This window comes from Ruditapes philippinarum, unplaced genomic scaffold (genome assembly GCF_026571515.1).
Source record: "Ruditapes philippinarum isolate M1 unplaced genomic scaffold, ASM2657151v2 ctg2215_1_1_1_1, whole genome shotgun sequence".
Classification (NCBI taxonomy): domain Eukaryota; kingdom Metazoa; phylum Mollusca; class Bivalvia; order Venerida; family Veneridae; genus Ruditapes; species Ruditapes philippinarum.
Genome location: NW_026862127.1, coordinates 64,530 through 89,103, shown reverse-complemented (window position 1 = coordinate 89,103; position 24,574 = coordinate 64,530). Strand labels below are relative to the sequence as shown.

General features: G+C 32.8%; 1 protein-coding gene across 1 annotated transcript; it reads right to left on the bottom strand.

Moving 5' to 3' along the window:
* Positions 1–51: 51 nt before the first annotated feature.
* LOC132718040 (monocarboxylate transporter 14-like) lies at positions 52–22,863 on the bottom strand. The gene is made up of 6 exons (XM_060701647.1): positions 22,650–22,863; positions 18,552–18,736; positions 17,915–18,058; positions 2,773–2,920; positions 1,034–1,944; positions 52–408 (listed from the first exon to the last, which is right to left on the bottom strand). Exons 1-6 carry the CDS (start codon positions 22,736–22,738, stop codon positions 287–289), a joined length of 1,599 nt encoding a protein of 532 aa, XP_060557630.1. The 5' UTR covers positions 22,739–22,863; the 3' UTR covers positions 52–286.
* Positions 22,864–24,574: the final 1,711 nt, after the last annotated feature.

Below are 24,574 nucleotides of genomic sequence, written 5' to 3'. Positions count from 1 at the left end.
TTTAAATCAATTATCTCTCACGGTTGTGACTTCTTTTTCTGGAGGAATCGGTTCCGCAAATAGAAATTTTCCTTACAAAATTATTTAGTCCATTTATGTATATAAACGCAATTTGCGTATCATATGATTTTAACCAGAAAACGTTGCAGTTTTTGAGTGAATTTCGGTGTACCTGCTTCGGACCAGATAAAATATAACACTATATTGACGAATTATATTCTATTTCTCTATGTATTTCTCTATTTTTACATTTAAAAATGACTATATTGCTAGGAGTTTGAGAAGCTCAATGTTTTGTCCGACGTCTGGTTATGCTAGCAGTGGTATAACAAATGAAACCGGACAGACTCATAACCGCCCCGGCATATAGAGGTATACTGTACGATCCTGTTATATCACGTAAATATCCTGAAAATGAATAATATCATAAATTGACTTATATTCATCAATTATGAGTAATCGTAGCCATATAATGTTTTAATTTGAAAATGTGTTTCTAAATTCATTTACTTAAGAATAAGAGAAAAAACAACATGGAATACATGTATGTGTCAATGTATTTTAATATGTGAAGCATAACGCCTATAACTGTAAACAAATAGAAGGCATAAATATTGTGTTCTATGTAAGTTAAGCTCAAACGAACTGTGCACAATTATAAGAAAAGAAATAATTTTGGAATCGTATCAATGAACCATAAAATATTGTACAAATGTATTGATAAATGATTATCATTTCATATATCTTTAAAATGTCATCACGTGGAGGCAATATTAAGGGACAAAATGTTTACTATAATAAAATATTTCTCTACTTCAAAAAAACCTTTGAAATATTTCGTATATAAAATATATTGTATGTTAGTTTGCAGATTAGCTTCCAACTATAAATGTTTGATGAAAGTCTTTATCATAAAATTAAAAATACGTGTATACCAACAGAGGAAGTCATGTGCGACGGTGTAATTCGATTGCTATTTTTAGTATCATTAAATGAAGTTTCTATACATTTTGAAGGTTTTGTCTAAACTTACCACACACTGGACCCGCTATTGCGTTCCCTAGACTGTTGGCAGAAAACAACAAACCCATTGCATTTGGAAGCCTTTCTTGACCAACTAATTTTACAGTGGTAACACTGTATATAGAAACAAACATTCCGAGAGACAAGCCGGTAAACGCACAAAGCAACGTGGCAAGCCATTTGACTCGAGCTAGAACCAGGCAGGGGAAAACGGTAGTTGATATTAGTGATGCTAACATTGGAATAGACAAAGTTGAAACACATCTAAATTGCATTAATATTCCTGGCAGAAAACGACCTAGTATGTTCAATGCACTTAAAAGAAGTTGTCCAAAGGCTGCATCTTCTGACGTAAAATCTTTATCGAGAAATATGTCTACAACAAAAACCATCATCAAACCTAATGCCGGATATGACGTCACACCTCCGAGAAGATATATAACAAATGTCCGATTCTTTAATATCTGACTTAAACTATGACATAGAGTATCAGCAGATTCTCCACAATGATTTTTACTTTGGTTTTCAATTACAATATCAATGTTACTATCAGTCATGCTTTTAGATATACTGTCCGTCTCGTGAAATGGTTTTTTTACGTGGTCATCTTTAGTATCATTTTTATCGTTGAAATCAATGTGTTCTTCTGATATAACAGCTTGTTTTGAAGGTATTGCATCATGGGAATTCATACCATTCATAAGCTTTTCATTTTCAGAGTTATCTTTTTCAAACCCGTTTGTATCATCAAATATTTTACCGCAATGTTCATTATCAAAAGTCTCGTCAGACTTGGATTGATCTGGAATGCTCTGTTGTCCGTCAGTATCGTCTGGTTGACCCCACAGGAAACAAATCGGGATCGAGTTCATGAAGATTGCACTAATAACCAATAAATTCCCTCTTATTCCATACTGACTGCTGCAAAATATAAATGTCGAGAAAAAATATTACGTCATTTTTCTTAATATGATGAAAGATAATTATTATTGTGACGAACTGTTTAATACACCGAATTCTGATAACATGATAGAACAGACTTTAAACTCGAAATTACATTTACGACTAAAACTGATTTAGGTCTAGAGATAAATAACTCATCATACATGTAATTAAATGCACACTTACATTTATATTTAGACATCAAACAAAACATCGGCATAGAATATTCATATAAGTAGATTATGCTTAATCATTTTACACTTAAATAATAAAATTAAACTGATGCATAGAAAAAAGCATCGTCGGAACCCATGGTGTATATTCAGTATATACTACATTAACACTGGTATATGGTAAATAGCCTAGGTTACCAAGGATATATAACTATATATATAACTGTATATTTGATCTTATTATCTGTACAAACAAAATTAATGTAACGAAAGTATTTTTCTACCCACCCTCGAACTAGTTCCCGGTGCTCTATTGATACGGTTATCTATTGATAAGAGATGGAAACGTGTTATAATGATGCATGCTAACAACATCTTTTTCCTGTTCAAAATGAATTAAATTCAAATTAATAATTGAGCCGCATCACGACAAAACCAACGTAATGCGTTTGCGAACAGCATGGATCCTGACCAGACTGCGCGGATAGACCCTATAACTAGTAAAGAAACTGATAGCGAACATCATGGATCCTGATCAGACTGCGCGGATGCGCAGGCTGGTCTGGATCCATGCTGGTCACAAACCCATTATGTTGGTTTGTCGTGACACGGCTCATATCTGCTTAAACGTTACCTCAGATATCGTAAAAGGTACGGATAAATCATTCCACCTAAACCAGCACCAGATCCTTGTAAAGACAACATTAGAAGACGTTGTTTTCCTTTAAAATGTTGAACTATTGCTGTAGATGATGATATAAACATGCAGGAAAAACCAACCGCTGAAACATATTGAGAAAAAGATGAATAGTACAGTCCCTGAGGACCTTTTGTGTGCAAAAAAGGTCCACAGATAAATGTCATACCAATGTAAAGCTAAATGTTTGAAGTTTACAAAAATTTTGGGTAGACATGTCAAATCATGGTACGTTTTGAGAAATCCAAGATGGCCACCAAGATGGCCGCCAAATTATTGAAAAACGGCTAATACGCAATTTATATGATAAAATTAGTTCTGTGACGATTGTTCTCTTCAGCCTAGATTCTTTCATGATATTTAGTGGTTTGATACCTAAATTATCGGTAAGTTAAATTGTAAACAAATATGTTATCCTGTGTTTAAATGTATAGTTTGTTCTTTTATAAATAAGTAGAAAATACATAAAAATTAAATGAATATATTTAACAACTTACTCGTAGCAATTATTTGATATAACGGGCATATTTTTGATATTAGTAAAATATCAGAACAATTCGTACTTAAAATCATTCGAACTCAATGCCATTCGTACCAATATTCGAACCATTATCAATATCTCTTGGATGCTTGATTTCTTCAACTTCAGTAAACGATTATTAAATACAACTACGTTATTGGGTATAAATAGAGCTCAAAGCTGCGGACGATCAGTCTCTGTCCAGCTGCCGAAGTGTCAACACCACAGAAATAATTAATATTTTAGTCTAATTACTTGGGTTCTTGCACTATTTACGAAGTATTTCAATTGCATCAATTTAACATTGCGTTAGGTGTAATTGTTATTACTAAAGTATTGAAAACTCGATATCCAAGTGGTTTTTCTATATATATGAAATAGCCTTAAAAGTGTCACCCCAATTTTATATCAAGTTCAAGGTCCACTTATTACCTTTCAAGCACGTTACTGTTATAACATAAGTTAATTAAACTTGATTCCAAAGTTTAAACAAATTATTGCATAATCATTTGTAACTAATCAACTGGCAAAGTAGCCATAAGAAAAATTATATATATAACAGCTAGCCCGTGCACGTTACAAAATTGGCGCCCAACGGGGGACACTATTAGTTTAGATAGGCTAACTTACCCTAGACTTAAAAAAAAACGGGGGACACATCAAGCTTTAGATAGGCTTACTTACCCTAGATTTTAAGAACATGGCTGAGTATAGAAGTAAATGGTCCGATGAAGACTTTTGTTATATGTACGATGAAATGGAAAATCTTAGGAATGAGAATCGTAGGCTGAAACTCCAGAGAGAGATTGATAGTCTTCAAAGACAAATTGACCAGACAAGTATTGAGCTGGCTACATCAACACCTGCTATGGTAAAAACAGAGAATACTTATGAAGGTTTTACACCAAGTAGAAAGACTACCTCAAAGCCTAGACGTCTTTTGCCTTCATTGCCTGTTCAAAGTGAAAAACATGAGAGGGATGTAAATGACAGAATGATCACCCAAAGACGGAGGATTGTTGACTTGCTACCCCCTGAAACTCCAAAAGAACAACAGAAATTGGATAACAATCAAACTTCAGACAAAAGTTTTGATTACAAAGTAAAAGATTCAAGGTCTACTTTCATGAAACCTGCAACTTATGACGGAACTTGTGAATGGACAAACTATAAAGCACACTTTGACGCTTGTGCAACTTTGAATGGTTGGAATGAAAATGAGAAAGGTTTATACTTATCTGTATCCTTACGAGGCCAAGCTCAAGGAGTGTTCGGAAATTTGACAACAAAGACACACAATTATGAGGAACTTGTGAGAGCACTCGAAGATAGATTTTCACCAAGAAATCAGACTGAGTTATATAGAGTTCAGTTGAGAGATAGACATCAAAAAGCTACTGAATCAATGTCTGAACTTGGACAAGATGTTCGTCGACTTGCAAACTTGGCGTACCCTCATGCTCCTATAGATGTTCGTGACACTTTAGCTAAAGAACAATTCATTGATGCACTTGTAAATTCAGACATGCGTCTCAAGATAAAACAAGCCAGGCCCATTGATTTGAATGATGCAGTAAGACATGCTGTAGAACTTGAAGCTTTCTACAGGGCTGAAAAGAAGCAGCAGGGAATGATAAGAAGTTCGCAGACAGATAACTTGTCAAAAGAGTTTGAAAAACTTCAAACTGTTGTATCTTCTTTAAAACAAAGTTTTGATAATATGCAACGTCAAGGAAGATACGGGCGGCAAAATAACTACTATACTAGAACACCAAATAGACATGATCAAAGACGTGTACAACATTTTCCACAAAAGAACTTTCAACATCGTTCTTACAATGAAAATAGGCAACGAAGACCTTACGTTAATACTTCAGTTTATAAGCGATCTGAAACGGAAACTCAACAGAAGCCCCGAACTTCTTTCAAAATGGATAATACGGAAACATCAAGTAAATCGGACAATAACACAAGGACCAGAACAACACATGAATGTAAGCAATCAGGAACACAATCTTCAGGATTGTATATTTCAGCACATATTAATGGAACTCAAGTTGACTGTTTGGTAGATACGGGAGCTACTTTAACAATAATTTCAGAAAAGTTTTGGAGTGATACTCTTAAGCAATGTTCTTTACAATCTTTTGAAACACAGATTGTGTCTGCCAGTGGAAATTATTTAAAGGTCAAAGGACAAACTGAAATATTCATTTCATTTAAAAATAAAAGTTGTAAAACAAAAGTTATTGTAGCTGAAATTGACTCAGATGTTGTATTAGGTCTTGATTTTATGCGGGATCATAACGTTACTTTGGATGTTGCTAATGATAAGATGGGACTTTATGGTCAAGAACTTGACTTGTTCTGTTCAGGAAAAATAGGCTGCTTTAGAATAGTACTATCGGAACAAGTTGTTGTCCCTGCTGAGTCAGAAATAATAGCTAAGGGAAAGATTGGTGAAAAAGGAATAAATAAAGTAGGTTTAGGTCTTGTAGAGATGAGTAAAAGTTTTAGCGAATCTGGACAAGGTATTGTTGCTAGAACATTAGTTAAAGTTGATGACGAGGTTCCTTTGAGAATTGCTAATTTTTCAAAGGAATCACAAACAATTTATCCGGGAACAAATGTAGCAACCATATGTAGAATAGATAAAGTTGAAGAAAAAGACAGTCACATATGTAAAAGCAATAAACTTCCAGATCATGTTCAAGATTTATATGATCGTTCTTGCTCTGGCATGGATCTAAATAAAAAGAGACAAGTTGAGGGACTTTTGTTAAGATATGCACACATATTTTCAAAGTCTGACAGTGATTTAGGTAGGACAGGAATTATAAAGCATCAAATACCTACAGCAAATGCTCGACCAATAAAACAACCTGTAAGAAGAGTTCCTGTACATCTACAAGGAGAAGTTGACAAGCAGATTGATCAAATGTTGCAGGATAATATCATACAACCATCGACAAGTCCCTGGGCAAGTGGAATAGTCCTTGTGAAGAAAAAGGATGGGTCACGGAGATTTTGTATTGATTATCGACGTTTAAATGATGTTACCATAAAGGATGCTTATCCATTACCAAGAATTGATGAATCGTTAGATCAACTTGCAGGTTCTTCATGGTTTTCTTGTTTAGATCTAGCCTCAGGTTATTGGCAAGTTGAAATGTCAGAAGATGATAAACCTAAGACTGCATTTGTTACAAGAAGAGGCTTATTTGAGGTCAACAAAATGCCGTTTGGTTTATGCAATGCACCAGCAACATTTAAACGTTTAATGAAATATGTATTAGCTGATCTACTTTCGAAAATATGCCTTGTTTATTTAGATGACATCATAGTTGTTGGTAAAACATTTGAAGATATGATCAGGAATTTAGACCAAGTATTTCAAAGGTTTGAAGAAGCTGGATTAAAAATGAAACCTAAGAAGTGTCAGTTATTTAAAAAGGAAGTGGAATTCTTAGGATATGTCATAACTGCAAATGGTGTAAAAACAGATCCAAGAAAAATAGAGTGTATTAAGCAATGGCCAACACCTAAAAATGTATCAGAAGTTCGTTCATTTTTGGGTCTTTGCAGCTATTATCGTAAATTCATCATGGGATATTCACATTTAGCAAGATCTTTGATTAAGCTGACAGAGAAAAACACACGATTCTTATGGGATATAAATTGCGACGAAGCTTTTAGGACTCTTAAGGATAAATTAACAACAGCTCCAATATTGTCACACCCTGATTTTTCTATCCCCTTCATATTAGATACAGATGCATGTGATTTTTCTATTGGGTCAGTCTTATCACAGAAAATCAACGGAGAAGAAAAAGTTGTGGCCTATGCAAGCAGAACATTAAGTAAAACAGAGCGAAAATATTGTGTTACGAGAAAAGAAATGTTAGCTGTAGTGTATTTTGTAAAGTATTTTCGCCATTATCTCTATGGACGTGAATTTCTAGTAAGAACTGATCATGGATCTTTAAGATGGTTAATGAATAAAAGAAATCCAGAGGGACAGGTTGCTCGCTGGTTGGAGATGCTATCATCATATCAGATAAAAGTAGAACATAGACCAGGACGATTGCACAATAACGCTGATAGCGTGAGTCGAATACCATGTAGACAGTGTGGTTTAACTGATGAAGAGAAAACACAAAACATCAGTACAAACATTATTTCTTTCGAAAGTGTGTCTTGTTTTAATTCAGTAAACAAAGAAGAAGATCTGTTTCAAAATGTACAAAAGCAAGATAAAGATCTCAACATAGTGATAGAATGGGTTTCAGAAGGAAAGAAACCTTCTTTTAAAGATATTGGAGCAGAGAGTTATACAGTTAAATCTTTATGGAATCAGTTTGAGTTGTTGGAGCTAAAGAATGGTCTTTTGATAAGGAATATGAAAGATAATGAAATTGAAGAAAACTGTTTTCAAGTACTTGTACCGAGATCACACCGGAGAAAAGTGTTAAATAATGCGCATGATGTAAGATCTGCTGGACATTTAGGAGTAAGGAAGACACTTTCGAAAATCAAACAAAAATATTATTGGCCAGGATTGCGAAGTGATGTTCGATTGTATATAGCTGGCTGTGAAGTGTGTATGAAAAGAAAAGGACCAACTAAAACTAAACAAGCACCAATGCAAGTTGTAAGAAGTGGTTATCCAATGGAAAGGATAGCGATTGATATCCTTGGAGAGTTACCTATTACAGAACAAGGGAATCGATATATACTTGTGATAGCAGATTACTTTACTAAATGGACAGAGTGTTTTCCAATGATGAATATGGAAGCTAGTACTGTTGCAAAGATTCTAGTAGAAGAAGTTATAGTGAGATTTGGCATACCATCACAAATACATTCAGACCAGGGTAGACAATTTGAGGGAAACTTATTTCGAGAAACGTGTCATCTTTTGGGAATAGAAAAGACGAGAACAACGCCTTATCACCCTCAGTCAGATGGTATGGTCGAGCGATTTAACAGAACACTAACAACAATGTTGAGTGCGTTTGTAAATGAACATCATCGAAATTGGGACGAGCACATTCCATATGTGATGATGGCATACCGAAGTTCGGAACATGAAACAACAGGAATGAGTCCGAACATTCTTATGCTGGGACGTGAAATTTCTACTCCTTTAGATCTTATTTTTGAAATGCCTTCAAGTATAAAGTCAATACCAGCTCATGAATGGGTCTGGGAATTACGTGAAAAGTTAGAAAATGCACATGCTTTTGTAAGACTACATACAAAACAAGCAATTAATAGACAAAAATTATTACATGACAAGCGTAATTCTTACGAACAATTTGAGATAGGAGATAAGGTTTATGTATTCTTCCCTGTAGTTAAAGTAGGAACTTCCTCAAAATTCACTTCTTTCTGGAGGGGTCCTTATACTGTTCTTGGGAAATTGTCCGAAGTTTTGTATAAAATTAACTGTGGTAGAAATCAAGCTATCCAAGTGATTCACTGTGATAGAATAAGGAAATGTAAAAGTCAGTTAATGTTTGATGAAAATGATACTAATTTTGACCGATATGACAATGTAACTGATAAGGGTAATGAAAATATATCTTTAGATGATGATGAAGATTTACAAGTAAATGATAATAATACAGATTTACAAGTAAATGATAATGATAAAGATGAAAGTGATGAAAATTATGGACGAAGACGTAGAAAACCAAAATGGGCTAATGATTATGTATTTTATCATTTCAGTTCTAAGATGCCAAAGAATAAAATTACAGCTTGCTCAAGTCAGCAGTTGTTGCCTATATGCCCAGAGTGCAAGACATCTGTACCTCAAGGAGTTAAATTTGAGACTCATGTTGTAGAGTGTAACAAGAAGATGACATGGGAGAAAACATGCAAGATATGTGATAAAGTTATGCTTTCTGTGCAGTATTTAAAGAGGCATATGAAGTTAAAACATTGTTTGGATCTTGATACTTCTAAAGATGACAAATGTATCCCAAGTCATTCAAAATTAAATAAGGGTAAATCAGATAAGAAACCAGATGTTGAAGAAGACTGGGATCATGATCCTGATATTGAACTTATGTGTTACACTGAATCTGAGAATGAAAATAATGATAAAAGGGAAAGTGGTGAGAAAGAAAACGTTGAAACAAAGAAAAGTTTAGTGTTTAAAAAGGATGATAATAATAATGACCAAGTACTTAGTGGACGAGTTTATAGAAAATCTACAATGCCGCTATTGCCAGGTAAAAGAAAAGTAGATGAAATGATTGATTTAGATAGTGAAGGTATGTCTTCCAAGACAAAATTTACTAAAACAGTGAATAAAGAAACAAAAATAAAAGAAGATGAAAGAAAAGTTTCATATTCTGTAAAAGAAGCAAATAAGATGAGACAGGCTATAGACCTTGATCAACCAAGTTTGGTAGAGAAGAAGCAGAAGAAACCTATTGCTATTGAACTAAATAGAAGTGAGGATAAAAATATTAAGAAACAGAAGCTTGTGATTCAAAGTGGAGATGAAATTTGTTATGAAACAAGTGCTATGTGCCAAAGAGATAAAAATATTTCAGGTATATCTGTGAATCTTGGAGATTATATTACAGGTGGTTTGATTGAGACATCAGATATAAATTTCATAATAGATGAAAGTGGAATTATTAAGATAAAGATGTCAGTTGCATTTCAGTGAGATTTTATAGACGAAGTGTATTATTTTATTCTCAGGTAGAGAAAAAATAACATTTATATTTAAATGAACATATTTGAACTATTTTTGTTTTGTCAAAGTTAACAAAAGACAAACACTTTCGTTGTTTCAAGATTAAACGTTTCATGTTTGAACTATGTGTTTTGCTGTGTTTTGCTTTTAAGAATATAAAAAAAAATATATATATAAGCACCACATATGTCCTTGATTATTTTTATTGAGTAACACTTACAATATAGTTTAAATAATACACATCATGCGGGACGCATGATTTTTGAGAGACGGGGGTAATGTGACGATTGTTCTCTTCAGCCTAGATTCTTTCATGATATTTAGTGGTTTGATACCTAAATTATCGGTAAGTTAAATTGTAAACAAATATGTTATCCTGTGTTTAAATGTATAGTTTGTTCTTTTATAAATAAGTAGAAAATACATAAAAATTAAATGAATATATTTAACAACTTACTCGTAGCAATTATTTGATATAACGGGCATATTTTTGATATTAGTAAAATATCAGAACAATTCGTACTTAAAATCATTCGAACTCAATGCCATTCGTACCAATATTCGAACCATTATCAATATCTCTTGGATGCTTGATTTCTTCAACTTCAGTAAACGATTATTAAATACAACTACGTTATTGGGTATAAATAGAGCTCAAAGCCGCGGACGATCAGTCTTTGTCCAGCTGCCGAAGTGTCAACACCACAGAAATAATTAATTAATATTTTAATTACTTGGGTTCTTGCACTATTTACGAAGTATTTCAATTGCATCAATTTAACATTGCGTTAGGTGTAATTGTTATTACTAAAGTATTGAAAACTCGATATCCAAGTGGTTTTTCTATATATATGAAATAGCCTTAAAAGTGTCACCCCAATTTTATATCAAGTTCAAGGTCCACTTATTACCTTTCAAGCACGTTACTGTTATAACATAAGTTAATTAAACTTGATTCCAAAGTTTAAACAAATTATTGCATAATCATTTGTAACTAATCAACTGGCAAAGTAGCCACAAGAAAAATTATATATATAACAGCTAGCCCGTGCACGTTACAGTTCTTTTTGTATTTATTTTGGTACAGGTGATGTTAAAACTTCACATCCTATTGGAACAATATGAAAATGAAGGCATTTCCATTTTTTTTTCATATTCTCTGAATTTCATAGATAAATTTGCTAAAAAAATGCATGAAAAAATCATCAAAAATTGATATGGGGCTGACATTTTTTCCTACCAGCTAAGGCATAGCGGTGTAAATGAATATTTTTACCATATACTACAAAGACTTGAACAAGATCATACTAATATCACCCTTATTTTTTTATCTTTATTGTAAAAGAATGTGGATTCTGATATTCTTAAAGTGGGTGGGGTAACGAAAACTAAGTCTCAATATTTTGTTAACTGGTTTGTTATGATAATTAAAACTATGAATAGTCAACATGTATTGCACTTTGGCATGTACCTAAAGTTATAAATAATTAAGAAACTTAGACTGATATTTTGTTTGTCAATATTCAACATGTTCTGTTGCCATGGCAACGGAGAAGTAAAATGAAAGACACACCTGAAACGTATGACACTCAACTTTTAGCATTTTAAGCATGTTGTTAAGAATGAAACAAACTTATAGATAAATAATCTGTGCACAATGCCATGGTAACAAATTGAAAATAAAATGTAACATTAAAAGAAGTCACATTTAATTCTAGCAAATTATCAACACAGATATTTTGAAATTAGATGAATAAATTTATTTCAAGAATTTGCATCATGCATTTGCTTTTTTCAAACTGCTATACATAGAAAAAGGTCATGTCAAATGTGAATGTTGTTATGTTTGGAAAGGATAATTAATGGTGATAATAATAAGTAAAAGGCAGTTTTAAGGTAGAAATGTATATAAACATTATCAAATGTTTGAAACTGTACATAGGGTAAACATTTAAAACTTTGCAGCTAAAACGAGAAATAAATAGGTCACTAGTTCAAATTCTAGGTCAACCAATATCAAATTTTAATGACAATCAAATTTATTGTTGAGTTCAAACTTTTTGGTTATAGTGTATAATTCTGCATCTGAAATTTTACAATCAAAATACAAAGAGATCACTAGAACAGATTAAGGTCAGCTGGCATATCATATTGTGCCTGTTATACAAATTTCTTCGGCTTCAAAAACAAGAAAGTAAGTCATTAGGTCTTAAATTCTAGGTCACCTTATAACAAAGAGGAACACAAGACAATTCTTCCAACCAAATGGTCTTGCATTGTGGTTTCTGACATAAAGAGTTTTTTATATAAAAATCGACATCTAGGCAGGGCCATTTTTATGCTCCCCGAAAAATTATGGGGGAGCATGTATAGTCGCCGGGCGTGTGTCCAAAACCTAGTCGGGGAGCATCACCTGGTTCAACCGGTTCTTCTTTTAATCCAGACTCATGATCATTATTTGATGTCTGCAAACTTAGCACTTTACGGAGAGTGTCGGATGTGAAGTCCAGGCGTCTCTTGTTCCGCAGACAACAATAGATCTCGGACATTGAGTTTTACGATCATTTGTCTGTCAAAAAAGTTAGTACCGTAGGTTAGTAGAAATTGGTCATTACTCTTCTAGTTATTTATTCATGAAAGTCAGATAGTTCAACCAACCTTCAAGCTATCAACAAAGAAATGTTGAAATTGGCGTATAACCCAGACCCGGCCCTTTCATGATTTGAAGAAACATGGTAAAAGTCTTCTAGAAATTGTTTCACATGCTCTAAACAATGGCGTTTAAGGGATGATTTTATAAAGGATTTTAATATATAAGTTAGACTATGTAAATCAATTGTCCCTTGGGAAAGGTAATTATAATCAAACGGATCATGACTTAACCAAGCTTAGAAGTTGTGTATTATTTCTATTATATGATTTATATCGTGACATAAATTGGTATGGTCATAGAATGAATGCTTCATACTTAAATATCAAAGCATTTTATTTATGGAGAAGAAAGTTTTCAAAGCATGTTCTTTATAACACAAAGTAAAATGACTCCTGGGGTTAGGTCAACTTTGACCAGATTGTCAAGATTTGAAAAATAAATTAAGGTTTTTTTGACAATGCTTTTAACCCAAAATCTGGGCATTTGGTTTTTGAAAAAAAATATGATTTTAAAAAGTTTTCCTATGTGTCTTTATATGAAATAAGTTGACCCTAGGGGTGGGTGAAATTTTCATTTCAATAAATTTTGTACTGGTCTTTACAAGGTTACAACAGAAATAATTAGCTATAGGCATCAGTTTGGGAGAAGTTATTGTTTTAGCTTTTCATTTATGTAATTTGAAGTGACCCCTGGCATAAATGAATTTGACCACAAGATCGTAATTTAAGCAAATTTAATAGTATTATATACTAGGTCCTGCAGTTATGGAGAAGAATATTTTCTTCTTTTTTTTATATTTACACTGTGTAAAGAAAGCTTACTCCGGGGCTTCGCAAGAAACATGAATGTGTACTTCTTGACATTTTACCAACCATGACCTTGATGTTGTGTCATGTATATCATAAGCACATAGTCTCACGATGGCGATTATTTGTGCCAAGTTATTTAAATCTTCCATAAAGTCAAAAAGTTATGGAGAACATTGATCTTGGTTGCAGCGACCTGGATGTTGAAGTGTGGCGGGGATCATTTATGCTAAGTATTTTTAAAACCTTTGAATTGTCAATAAGTTATAGAGCGGACATAAAAAAAAGTTTTTACATTGGACCGTTGAGTGTGACCCTGACCTTCAGGATTGTGACTTGCTTATTGTGCTCTGCCAATGGTGTCACAATGTTGATCATTTCTGTCAATTTATCTTAAAAACATTTCAGAGGTTTAAAAGTAAGAGACAGACGCGAAATGTAGACTTTCTAATGTATGAACTGTAAGTGTGACCCTGACCTTTGGGGTAGCAATTCCATTATTGCGATCTGCACATCGTCTCATAATGGTGATCAATTGTGCCAAGCTATTTAAACAAAATTTCATAGGTTTAAAAGTTATGGAGGGGAAACGAAATGTAGATTTTTTATACATTTGACCTTGACCTTTGGTGTAGCAACCAAATGTTTGCGTTCTGCACATGTTCTTATACTGGTTATCAATTGTGCCAAGATATCTTTTTTAAATTTCAGCGGTTAAAATGTTGGAGCGGACACGAAATGTAGACTTTTTTACATTTGACCTGAAAGTGTGACCTTGACCTTTTGTGTAGCAACCCAATTATTGCGATGCACGTCGTGTCATAATGGTGATCTGTTTTACCAAGTTATTTCAGAATTACAGCGTTAAAAAGTTATGGAGCGGACACGAAATGTAGACTTTTTATTATTAAATGAAAACTTTTAACATTTGACCTTAAAGTGTGACCTTGACCTTGGGGGTAGCAACCCAATTATTGCGCTCTGCATATTGTCTCATTATGGTGATCACTTGTACCAAGATATTTCAAAAAAATTTCAGGGGTTAAAAAGTTATGGAGCGGACACGAAAGTGTTATGGACTGACGGACTGACAGACGGAGTCCATTCCTATAATCCCCCTTTCCGCTACGCGGAAGGTGATTACTGATTAACAATGTTGGTTTAGTCCCATCTGAAAAAGCCATACATATAAAAGTTCAAGATCTTTTTATTTATTTCTGGGAATATTTGAAATCATTACGCATTGTCAGTTCTATTTTTAACTTCTGTGACTAAGATATACAATAATCCGATTTGTGCAAAAAACAACAACAAAACAAAATTTCTGTCAAATTTTATCAAATATAGCCTATTTTTACGTCACATCAACACTTTAAAAGGCTTTGTGGCGACTTTCCTGCTTTACTGAGGAAGACCTTTATATGTTTCCCTCCGTGCATTATTTCATAATATTGACACCTTCTGGTCATCTTTTAAGGCAAATCAGAATTACAAAGTATATAAGAAAGTGAAATTTGGCTTATTCAAATAAAGAAAACAGTAAAATTATTTGTAAAATAAAGAAATCAAAGTCATATGTTCATCCTGATTCCAAATTCAAATACGCCCCGAACTTAATCTTAATTTGGAACACATTTAATGTAATTTAGTGTTCATGTGCATTACATGCTACCGGACAATTTGAGAAATGTTGTTTTTCCTCATCTCCAATTACATTGAAACTATGGTTTTCATACTGCACTTTTATAATGACTTATTTAAAACAGAAAGCTTAAATGAATTTTGGATACGTTTAGCCGCGGGTTATTTCACATGATTTATTGATATTTATTGATGATGAGTAAATAACGAAACTGTCACAGTTGATATGATTACCAATGTCTTTAGGATTTTATTTGAATGTTACCTGTATATCAGTTATAGCTTATTACTACGTGACGACAATTTACATACTTTTTTGTGTGAGTGGAACAAAAATCGCTCCCAAAGTTTTACAAACACAGTCATATTTTTCTTATAACTGGTAAAAAACGGTCGAAAACAAAAGCAAAATTTATCATAACACCAAATTTATTAAGTGCCTTTCTGATATATATAACATGTTCAAATGCGTTAAAATCAATACATTTATATCATAGTTATAAACATTAAAAAAGAATACTCGACATTAAATGAAATTTCAACAATTATACAAATCTAGATATGACTATGTAAAACTATTTGCATATAAACATACTCTTAAATTCTTTTCAACGTGATTTATAATAATATTATGAAACAGACCGCCATCTTCTTAAATAGTCACATATTTCTAAAGAACGAAGTGAGACTGCGGTAACAAAACTCATATTGTTTACATATCGGAATTACTTATATTGTATAATTAATTTGAGACTTTTAAGTTTTAGTTTTGTGTACATTCTTCTGTAGCTTGTTCTTAATGTATACTAGAGTTTTTCCCCTCTGTATCCGATTTTCAATACGTAAAACAATGGAGATTCTATACAACGTTTTAGGGATTCTGTTTTTCTCTATTTTAACGTGTTTAAATGGAGGGGTTGTTTTTGGTAATAAGACAAGATACCATTTGATGAACAGTCCGGAGTTTGTTGATGATCATTTAAGACATACTGACCGTATAACAAAGCATTAGGTGGTCTGACCTGTAGGTCACAAAATAATTTATAAAGAATTTTGAGGCAACGGTGGAATATGGCCTATTTGTTTTGCGTAACAAGACATCTATATAGGATTTATAATTTATGCTGCTCTATATTTTTTAAATCAGAAGAAAGTGTCAAATATTTAACACAAAATGGTGATTTTATCCATGTTTCTCCAACTGTTACAATATTTCAGCTGGGCTTGTATTGCATTGAGATGAGAACACAATCATTTAGGTTTTCCAGATGCACCTATGACACATTATCTTGAAGACGTTCATCATCACAACATATTGACATATTGTCTATTCCTTCTTATCACATTTGATCTGTGGGGGATTTTTTTTGCTTTATTTGTTATTTATTATTATTATTTAATGACCAATAAATGAAGAATGTTGAAAAGTTTTTTCTCAAATCGGGCCAAACATAAAGCATGAGTTATATTTTTCAATATAACTCTGAGTAGATTTCATTATTATCTTTTGCCTCTAAAACTTTAAGCGTTTTTATTGTTACAGTAACGGATCAGCAAAATGTTACCGATGTTTTAATTCAAATTTGTGTTTTTTCATAGAAAGTAAATGTAGTGAAATTTGAAATGATTTTTTTTATGTTTCAAATGTATCCAATTCTGTAATTCATAATCATGACATTAACTTCTACAACATGCTTGAAATGATAAAACTGAAAGCCTCATACGTTTCCGGGTTTCTCTCATTTTACCACTTTGTTGCCATGGCAACAGAACCAATTAATGTTGTTGATAGAATGAAAATCTACCTTTTAAAAAATTAAAGACTTAAGAACATTTTAAAATGTAATCTTGTTGGTTATTCTTAGTCTTAATAATCGTTATATATCAGTTCACTAGAAATTGGGACTCAATTTTCGTGTACCCCACCCACTTAAGGAATGTCAGAATCCACATTCTTACACAACAAAAATAAAAATAAGGGTACATTTAGTAAGTTGTTGATCAGGTCTTTGTATAATATGGTAAAAATATTAGTTTTCACCACTATGCCTCGACTGAGAGGAAAAAATGTCAGCCCATGTCGATTTTTGATACTTTTTCATGCTTTTTTAGCAAAATTTCTCTATGAAAACAAGAGTATATGTATAAGAAAAAGGAAAAGGACCCCTTTTCATATTGTTCCAATAGGATGTGAAGTTTTAACATCACCTGTACCAAAATAAATGCAAAAAAGAACAAATTTTATCATATAAATTGAGTATTAGCCATTTTTCAATAATTTGGCGGCCATCTTGGCGGCCATCTTGGATTTCTCAAAACGTACCATGATTTGACATGTCTACCCAAATTTTTTGTAAACTTCAAACATTTAGCTTTACATTGGTATAACATTTATCCATGGACCTTTTTTGCACACAAAAGGTCCCCAGGGACTGTACTAGAAGCAAAGCAAGCAACTGATGAACCATTTACATATAAACTAACTTATATCCTATGGTGAAACATTTTTAACTTAAAGACGGATAAATGTTGCATAATAAGAAATGTATTTATATATCTTTTCAGTAATTTTTCTTCTGAATATGATACGGACCATGGGGTCATGATTAATGTAACGTTAAGGAGGTGTAGGAAAGGTACGGACCCTGGGGTCGTGGTTAATGTAACGTTAAGAAGTTGTAAGAAAGGTATGGACCCTGGGGTCGTGGTTAATGTAACGTTAAGAAGTTGTAAGAAAAGTATACCCATTAAGATTCCAATACTTATAATCATATAAGCCACTGACGTTGCAAAGTAGCATGCCATGACACCGACGCAGGAAACCACTGATCCATAAAGTCCAGCCTTGACCAATCCGTATTTATGAATAATTACTCCGTTAAGCAATCCTGAAAATACAATGAACCTTCAAAAAAAAACCTGCTGAAGTAATAAAGATGTAGAACTGTACATTATCAATTTTTGGGGAACGAAGATGGTCAGTCAACAATATAGCGCCTGTTCAGAATGCCTAGGCTGACCTGGCTCAATATTGGCGGCAATGGCTAACTACTAACTAGTTTAGTTTACAGTATTGCAAGGGTAAAGAATATGTACTTTCATTTTAACTTTCAATTTATATACAAAACAAACAAAAAATACAGAAAATAAGGAACTATAATTTTAATTACGAAGTCTTAGAAATTTATAATATTTTAACAGGATAAGTTCTTTACTGTTGGAAGAGATTTATAGCATTATTGAACGAATGGTTACATTATGCTGATAGGTTAAGCACGTTATAAAAATGTAATATGACATCATTATTTCAGACGAAATCATGATCTGGGTCACATGATGTGACTTTGAGAAAACGTCATTAATAATTGATGAAGACAGTACCTGATCCAAGTCCCACGGCTATCAGCGTGGATTGTATAACGGCAGTCTCCGCCCTCGAGCTACCGAACTCTGTCATTATATCCGGAAATAAAGTACCAAATGAGTAGTAGAACCCAACGTTTACCACCATCACGTAATACGCGGAGAAAAACACTAACCATTTGTGAATTCGTCTAAGGATATTACTGAAAATTGAAGGAGCATTATTGTTGAAAATCATTTATTATTCAAACCCCTCCGTTAATTGATCAATCATTTTGGTAAATTTAATGAATAAGGATACTTGAGCTAAACTAATGAAGCGGGATATTCTAGTTCCGGCACAATGATTTGAGAAAATGGCGTACCGTTTGAAGAACTGTCATAACTGAGATATGTCCAGTAATTTTGATAGTTTTCCAGGAAACAACGTTTTCAAGACAATTCAAAAATTGGATTTCGAAAAAATTTAGATTTTCGTAAAGAACATATACATTAAATGTTATAAATCATAAACGCTTTATGCGTTCTTTTTCGACCGAATGATAAAAAATGATGATCAATGTTTAAATGTTTCAATCAAGTAACATTTTCAATTAGTGCCGACTGAACGTAGCTTGTTATTGAATAATCACACACACACACGCACGCACGCACGCACGCGAGCACACACACATCGGTTTTTAAGGCACAGTATGCCTCAGAAACGAATAAAACTTTACTTACTTAGAACCGGCAAACATAAGTAACACAACATTCAAAAAAATGGTAAGAGAGCATCTTAGATGCTTGTTACCTAAAAAATATCAGTAAATGTGAAATAATTTATCACAAAAGAAACAAAATGTTAACAAAGTAGTATTTTGACTACCATGCAAATTACTAAATCACTATAACTGTAATATTGTCAAAAAGCAACAGAAGAAAAAGATTGGTCAGGTGATTGGTCAATGAGTATGTTTTTAAAAACTATAAAATACACCGAAAATCAAAACCTTTTTAGAAAACAAATAAATAAAAGCATTTCTTGGACATAATGGGCCTTTAAATTTGAAAATTTTAGATAAACAATAGTGATATAATATTGGAAAATATAAAAATTTATAATTCAAGTAACATTTTCATGTTTTAACAAATGATAGATATATACATATCTATGTACATAGATACATATGCCATACAAGTCACATCATCTTAAACATCTTTAATATGATACACTCATTAATATGACCAATGGGTTCAGCTCTTTGACCCATATTCAGCTCTTTGACCTATATATAAGAAGACGAGTAGACCTAAAAACAGGACAGAGGACAAAAAGATTTTACATCATGATAAGACTGACGATGAAAATGACGACAACGTTAAATTTCACTAAAACTTTACTTTTACTTACTTTATAATATTCTTTTCTTTTCTTTTAATTTTGCTTAACTTTATTTTACTTTACTTTTACTTTACTTTAGTTTACTTTACTTTACTTTACTTTACTTTACTTTACTTTACTTTACTTTACTTTACTTTACTTCACTTTACTTTACTTTACTTTACTTATTCTTTACACAAATACTTTACGTTACTTTACTTATTTTATTTTACATGTACTTTACTTTACTTTACTTTATACAATTTCTTCTTAGTTCCATCATGTTGGAAATTTACACTTGAATCCGTTCCTGGAACCAACCCTTGCCCAAGGGAACAACGGCTTGCCCACGACAGGGTTTGAACCAAACTGTCAGTAATTAACTTGATAAGCCGGTTTAGATGAAAAGGGAGAGTATCGGATTAGAAATCCAGCGGTCGCTGGTTCAATCCTCGGGCGAGGCGTAATTTCTTCTCCGTGACAGTTTATCTCACTTTAATGGTCATTTAGATGGTCTCTCACCATTGATGCACAACTCATGTGAGATAAGTAATCGATAACTTGCCGAGAAATTGTTAAGTCCTGCATGGAAAGCTGCGACAAAATTGTTCCAAGGCGCACGCACGCGCTTATGATAAAATATTATCAAAATGCTACAATGGTCATACGTTACAAAAGATGTGATTTAAAGGAAATTACCGTATAAGTACTTTTTCTGCGGGAACTTTATTTCCGCTATTTCTGCGGTTCATAACAACACCGCAGATTTAATCAAAGCACAGAAGGCGCTGAATTTGTTTGGGTCTCACCAATGCTTTCCAGCGTTTTAATTGTAGTAAATTGGCTATAAGACTGATTGCAACACTGATATTCAATCCAATGTTTATTTGACTTAAACAATTTGAAAAAAAAATGAGTTGCCTTTACTGGGATTTGAACTCCAGGCCTCTCGCTTCCTAAGCGAGCGTAGAACCCTTCAGCCACGGTGAATTTATATGTGAACGCCCTGAAGAAAACCATATTAATCGATCTAAATTAGGGCTTGTAACGACTTTAACTGTTGTTTAACACAGATATAAATAATCTTGGAGCTTACTATAAGCATGTATATTTATAAAGAATCAAAGGGCTGCAAGTTCTGTGGTATTTTCTGATCTTTGCAATCTAAATCGTACTGTATATATGTATGTATTTTCCCGTATAAGTTTATTTTTATGTATTAAAATTAATTTTGCTAGGCACCAGAGTTTGATACAAACGGAATTCTACATAACTAGAGTTGCATCAAAAAATCATTTATGTTCATTTTTACGATAGCCACACTTTATCCTTGCATATCATGGCTACTCTCTTTACAAAGACACTTAAAAAAGAATTAAAAAAAAAAGTTTCCTCGACTGGGATTCGAACTCCAGACCTCTCACTCACTAAGCGAGTGCGTTACCCCTGCACCACGGAGAAGTTATACAAAAAGTGACTGAATAACATCAAGTCATTCTAAATTTAGAACTGCCATTGCATTTCGGGTCTGTAATCCTTATTAATTTCGAGGTATTTTATTCAGGATAAATCTGTTGTTTAAAATTGAAGTAAATAATTTAGCAAAACTCTTCTCGCCCAAACAGTCCGACATGTAGAATCTATACATTCCACTACTCGGTTTGTGTAGTATTCGGTAATCCACATCGCTAAAAATAGTATTTTCATTGATAAAATCATATTCATCCGCGTAATTTGTGATTGTGCATTTATTGACAATTCTATAAGCCAACGCTATTTTTAAACTTTAAATGTGTTGTAATTTGTTTGATACTTGTAACAAAATAAAAATATTTCTTTCTTTTAAATCGCTAGTTTAAAGCTGTTTTGAGAACTACTTGTTGTTAGGTTTGTCATAAACTTCTGTGTCAGAGATTGAATGTCCGCTTTGTATTTACTTATTTTCGATCAGAAAATACAATAAAACAATATTAGAAATATTCGACCATTCGGGAATTATTTTGCTTGAATATAGACGTGCCTGTCTTTGACCGTCTTTACGCTGTGATCTCCCCTGAATTTTTCGGCTTTAGTGTTACATATAAAGGGAAGTAACCGCTTCAAAAAAGTGGACTACTTTCGGCATTTGCAATTAACAACATTAGACTCTGAAATTTCGCTACCATTATTTGTTTGGTCTGACGACCCAAACAAATAAAAACCGCAGAAAATTAAGCCTTTCCGTATGTATATGTCGGAATATGTCAACTATTGGTATTGTATAATTACATTACCATGTACCGTTATCAGCTTTTGGAGCTTGGAATTTTTCTTTATGCATCTGTCGTGAATAAAATATTAGAAAAAATGTTACATTGCTTGTTTTCTTTGTTTAAATAAATATATTTGTATGATTTTCGCTCATTCTTAGCTTATTTTTTATGTTTTTGTTGTTTTTTTTGTAAAATAAAACTGTTGTAGTTTGGAGGGTGCAATAAACATACCCTTTTGTATTTGTACAATATATTGTGTCTACGTGCGATTTTGCCATTGTTTATTATTCACATTTCATATTCATGCACATGCAGTATTAAATTGTTATCATTGCACATTGCTGATTTTTGTTTTATTAACGTGCATATACAGATATATGATGATTACGACGAAACACATTATCAGCTGTCTGCATGTTAACCGAAAGTAATGTATGTGTTATTTGTTTAAAATCTACGGCTTATATTGAAATTCTTTCAAATAAAAATAAAATAAGGTACCTCTTTTCACTTTCCATTTTAGTACAAACCGCGCGTGCTGCAATGTCCTCCTTTTGGTACAAAGTAATGATGTAATTTACGAATACCATCGTTGGTTAGGCCCCATATAAACGCCACAACTGACCCATTAAGACTACCATTATCTACATCTAAGTTATACTGACCTTTGAAATCTGACCAACATTTATTTACTCATTTCGTTGTAAAACAATTGGGTGATTTACCAGCTCATTTAGCACAGCTCAGTTATTTTAAGATATGATCAACCAGAGAAGGTCGCGTAGAATCAGCTTTCCAAGTGTTTATTTTGTCCCTTCATATATTAGATTTTATGAATGAAATTTCTTACTGCTTTGAAACACCGCACTTTATGGTGGTCAAACGCGCTTTATGGTCCGACCCCCAAAGTGCGTTACACTTCGCATCGCACTTTTGGGTCAAACGCACTTTGGGATCAAAATCGAGAAATTGGCACCAAAGTGCGTTAATATGCTACATATCAACGCACTTTGGGTTCCAAAGGTCTGAAGGTGTCAACTGAGTTCTGCTTAAATACTGAGTACTGACTTATTTTCGATCTGTGACATTGAAATATTTGGGGTTGAGTTCAAGACGACTGTCGATACTTTGTTTGATGCTTAAGTGATACAAGTTTCATTTATTTTACCATTTGAAATCTCTAAAAAGTTGTCCATATAACAAAGTGCCCTATACATAAATTATGAATGTATTTCTGGAATCACAGGATGCTGTGAAAAATTTTCTGTGTCAGTCCTTTACTTGGTAACTATTGGTGTCATATTGAGCCCCATTTTAAATATGATGGGGATGAAATAAAATGCAGTTACATTTGTAACAAGTTTCTCGATCGGACTATAAATAGTGATTTTTACAGATACATTATTAAAGGAACTCCAATGAGGTTTATAAGCGTAAAAACATAAAATTTTAATTTTTCACATAGATAAACATTAGCAATTAAAACAGATATACAAATAGAATATAAACAAGAAATATACAAGACATACATTGAAAATCATATGTTTGTGCTATGCTAAGTCCGACTTGAGTGAAAAAGCGTTTATACGCTTTTCAATTTTTGATCATTTTTCACTATTATAATAATTATTCTGGAAAAACAGAGCGAGCTGATGATCTGATATTTTGCACATACGTTATTAGTATAGATCTACATCAAATGGAGTAATAATCTCAAAAAAATATTTCCAGTCCCGTCATGTAAAAAAACCTCCGTGGAGTCCCTTTAAGCTTATCCTTAAACTTAAGCTTTTTGTAAGCTTCGTAACAAACATTCGCCAGAGGCCTTTTTAATGGGAAATCTTACATACTTCTTTAGAAAGATCAAACATGAATTTTATAATGTTTAAATAATGGTATCAGGGAAATATAAGATGCTTGTTACCTGAATTAAGTAGCAATAAATATGAAATAATTTGTCATAAAAGTAGCAAAATGTAAACATTGAAGTATTTGACACCCATATAAAATTATAATTCACTATAACTGTACTCATTGCCAAAAAGGAACAGATGAAAAGATCAGGTTCAGGTAATTGGCAAATGAGTAACTCTTTGGATACTATAGAAGGACACCAAAAATTAAAAACAAAAGGCTTTTAAGAATTACAAATAAAAGCATCATGGGCCTTTAAAACGCATATGTCTACTAAACATTATTATTATTAATTTAAATGGAGAAAATCGGATGAGAATTGATAAAAACATGCAGTTTTATCGATAAAAAGTCACAATTCCGCCGCCGCCGATAGAGGGCCCTTTGACGTCATACGTCAAAATAATGATGCGGAAGTTTTAAAGCTTACATATCTACATGTTTGCATACAAAAAATCATCAAAATCTGAGATGTTATCAAATTTCGGTCGGAAAGTAGCGAGCTACCTTAA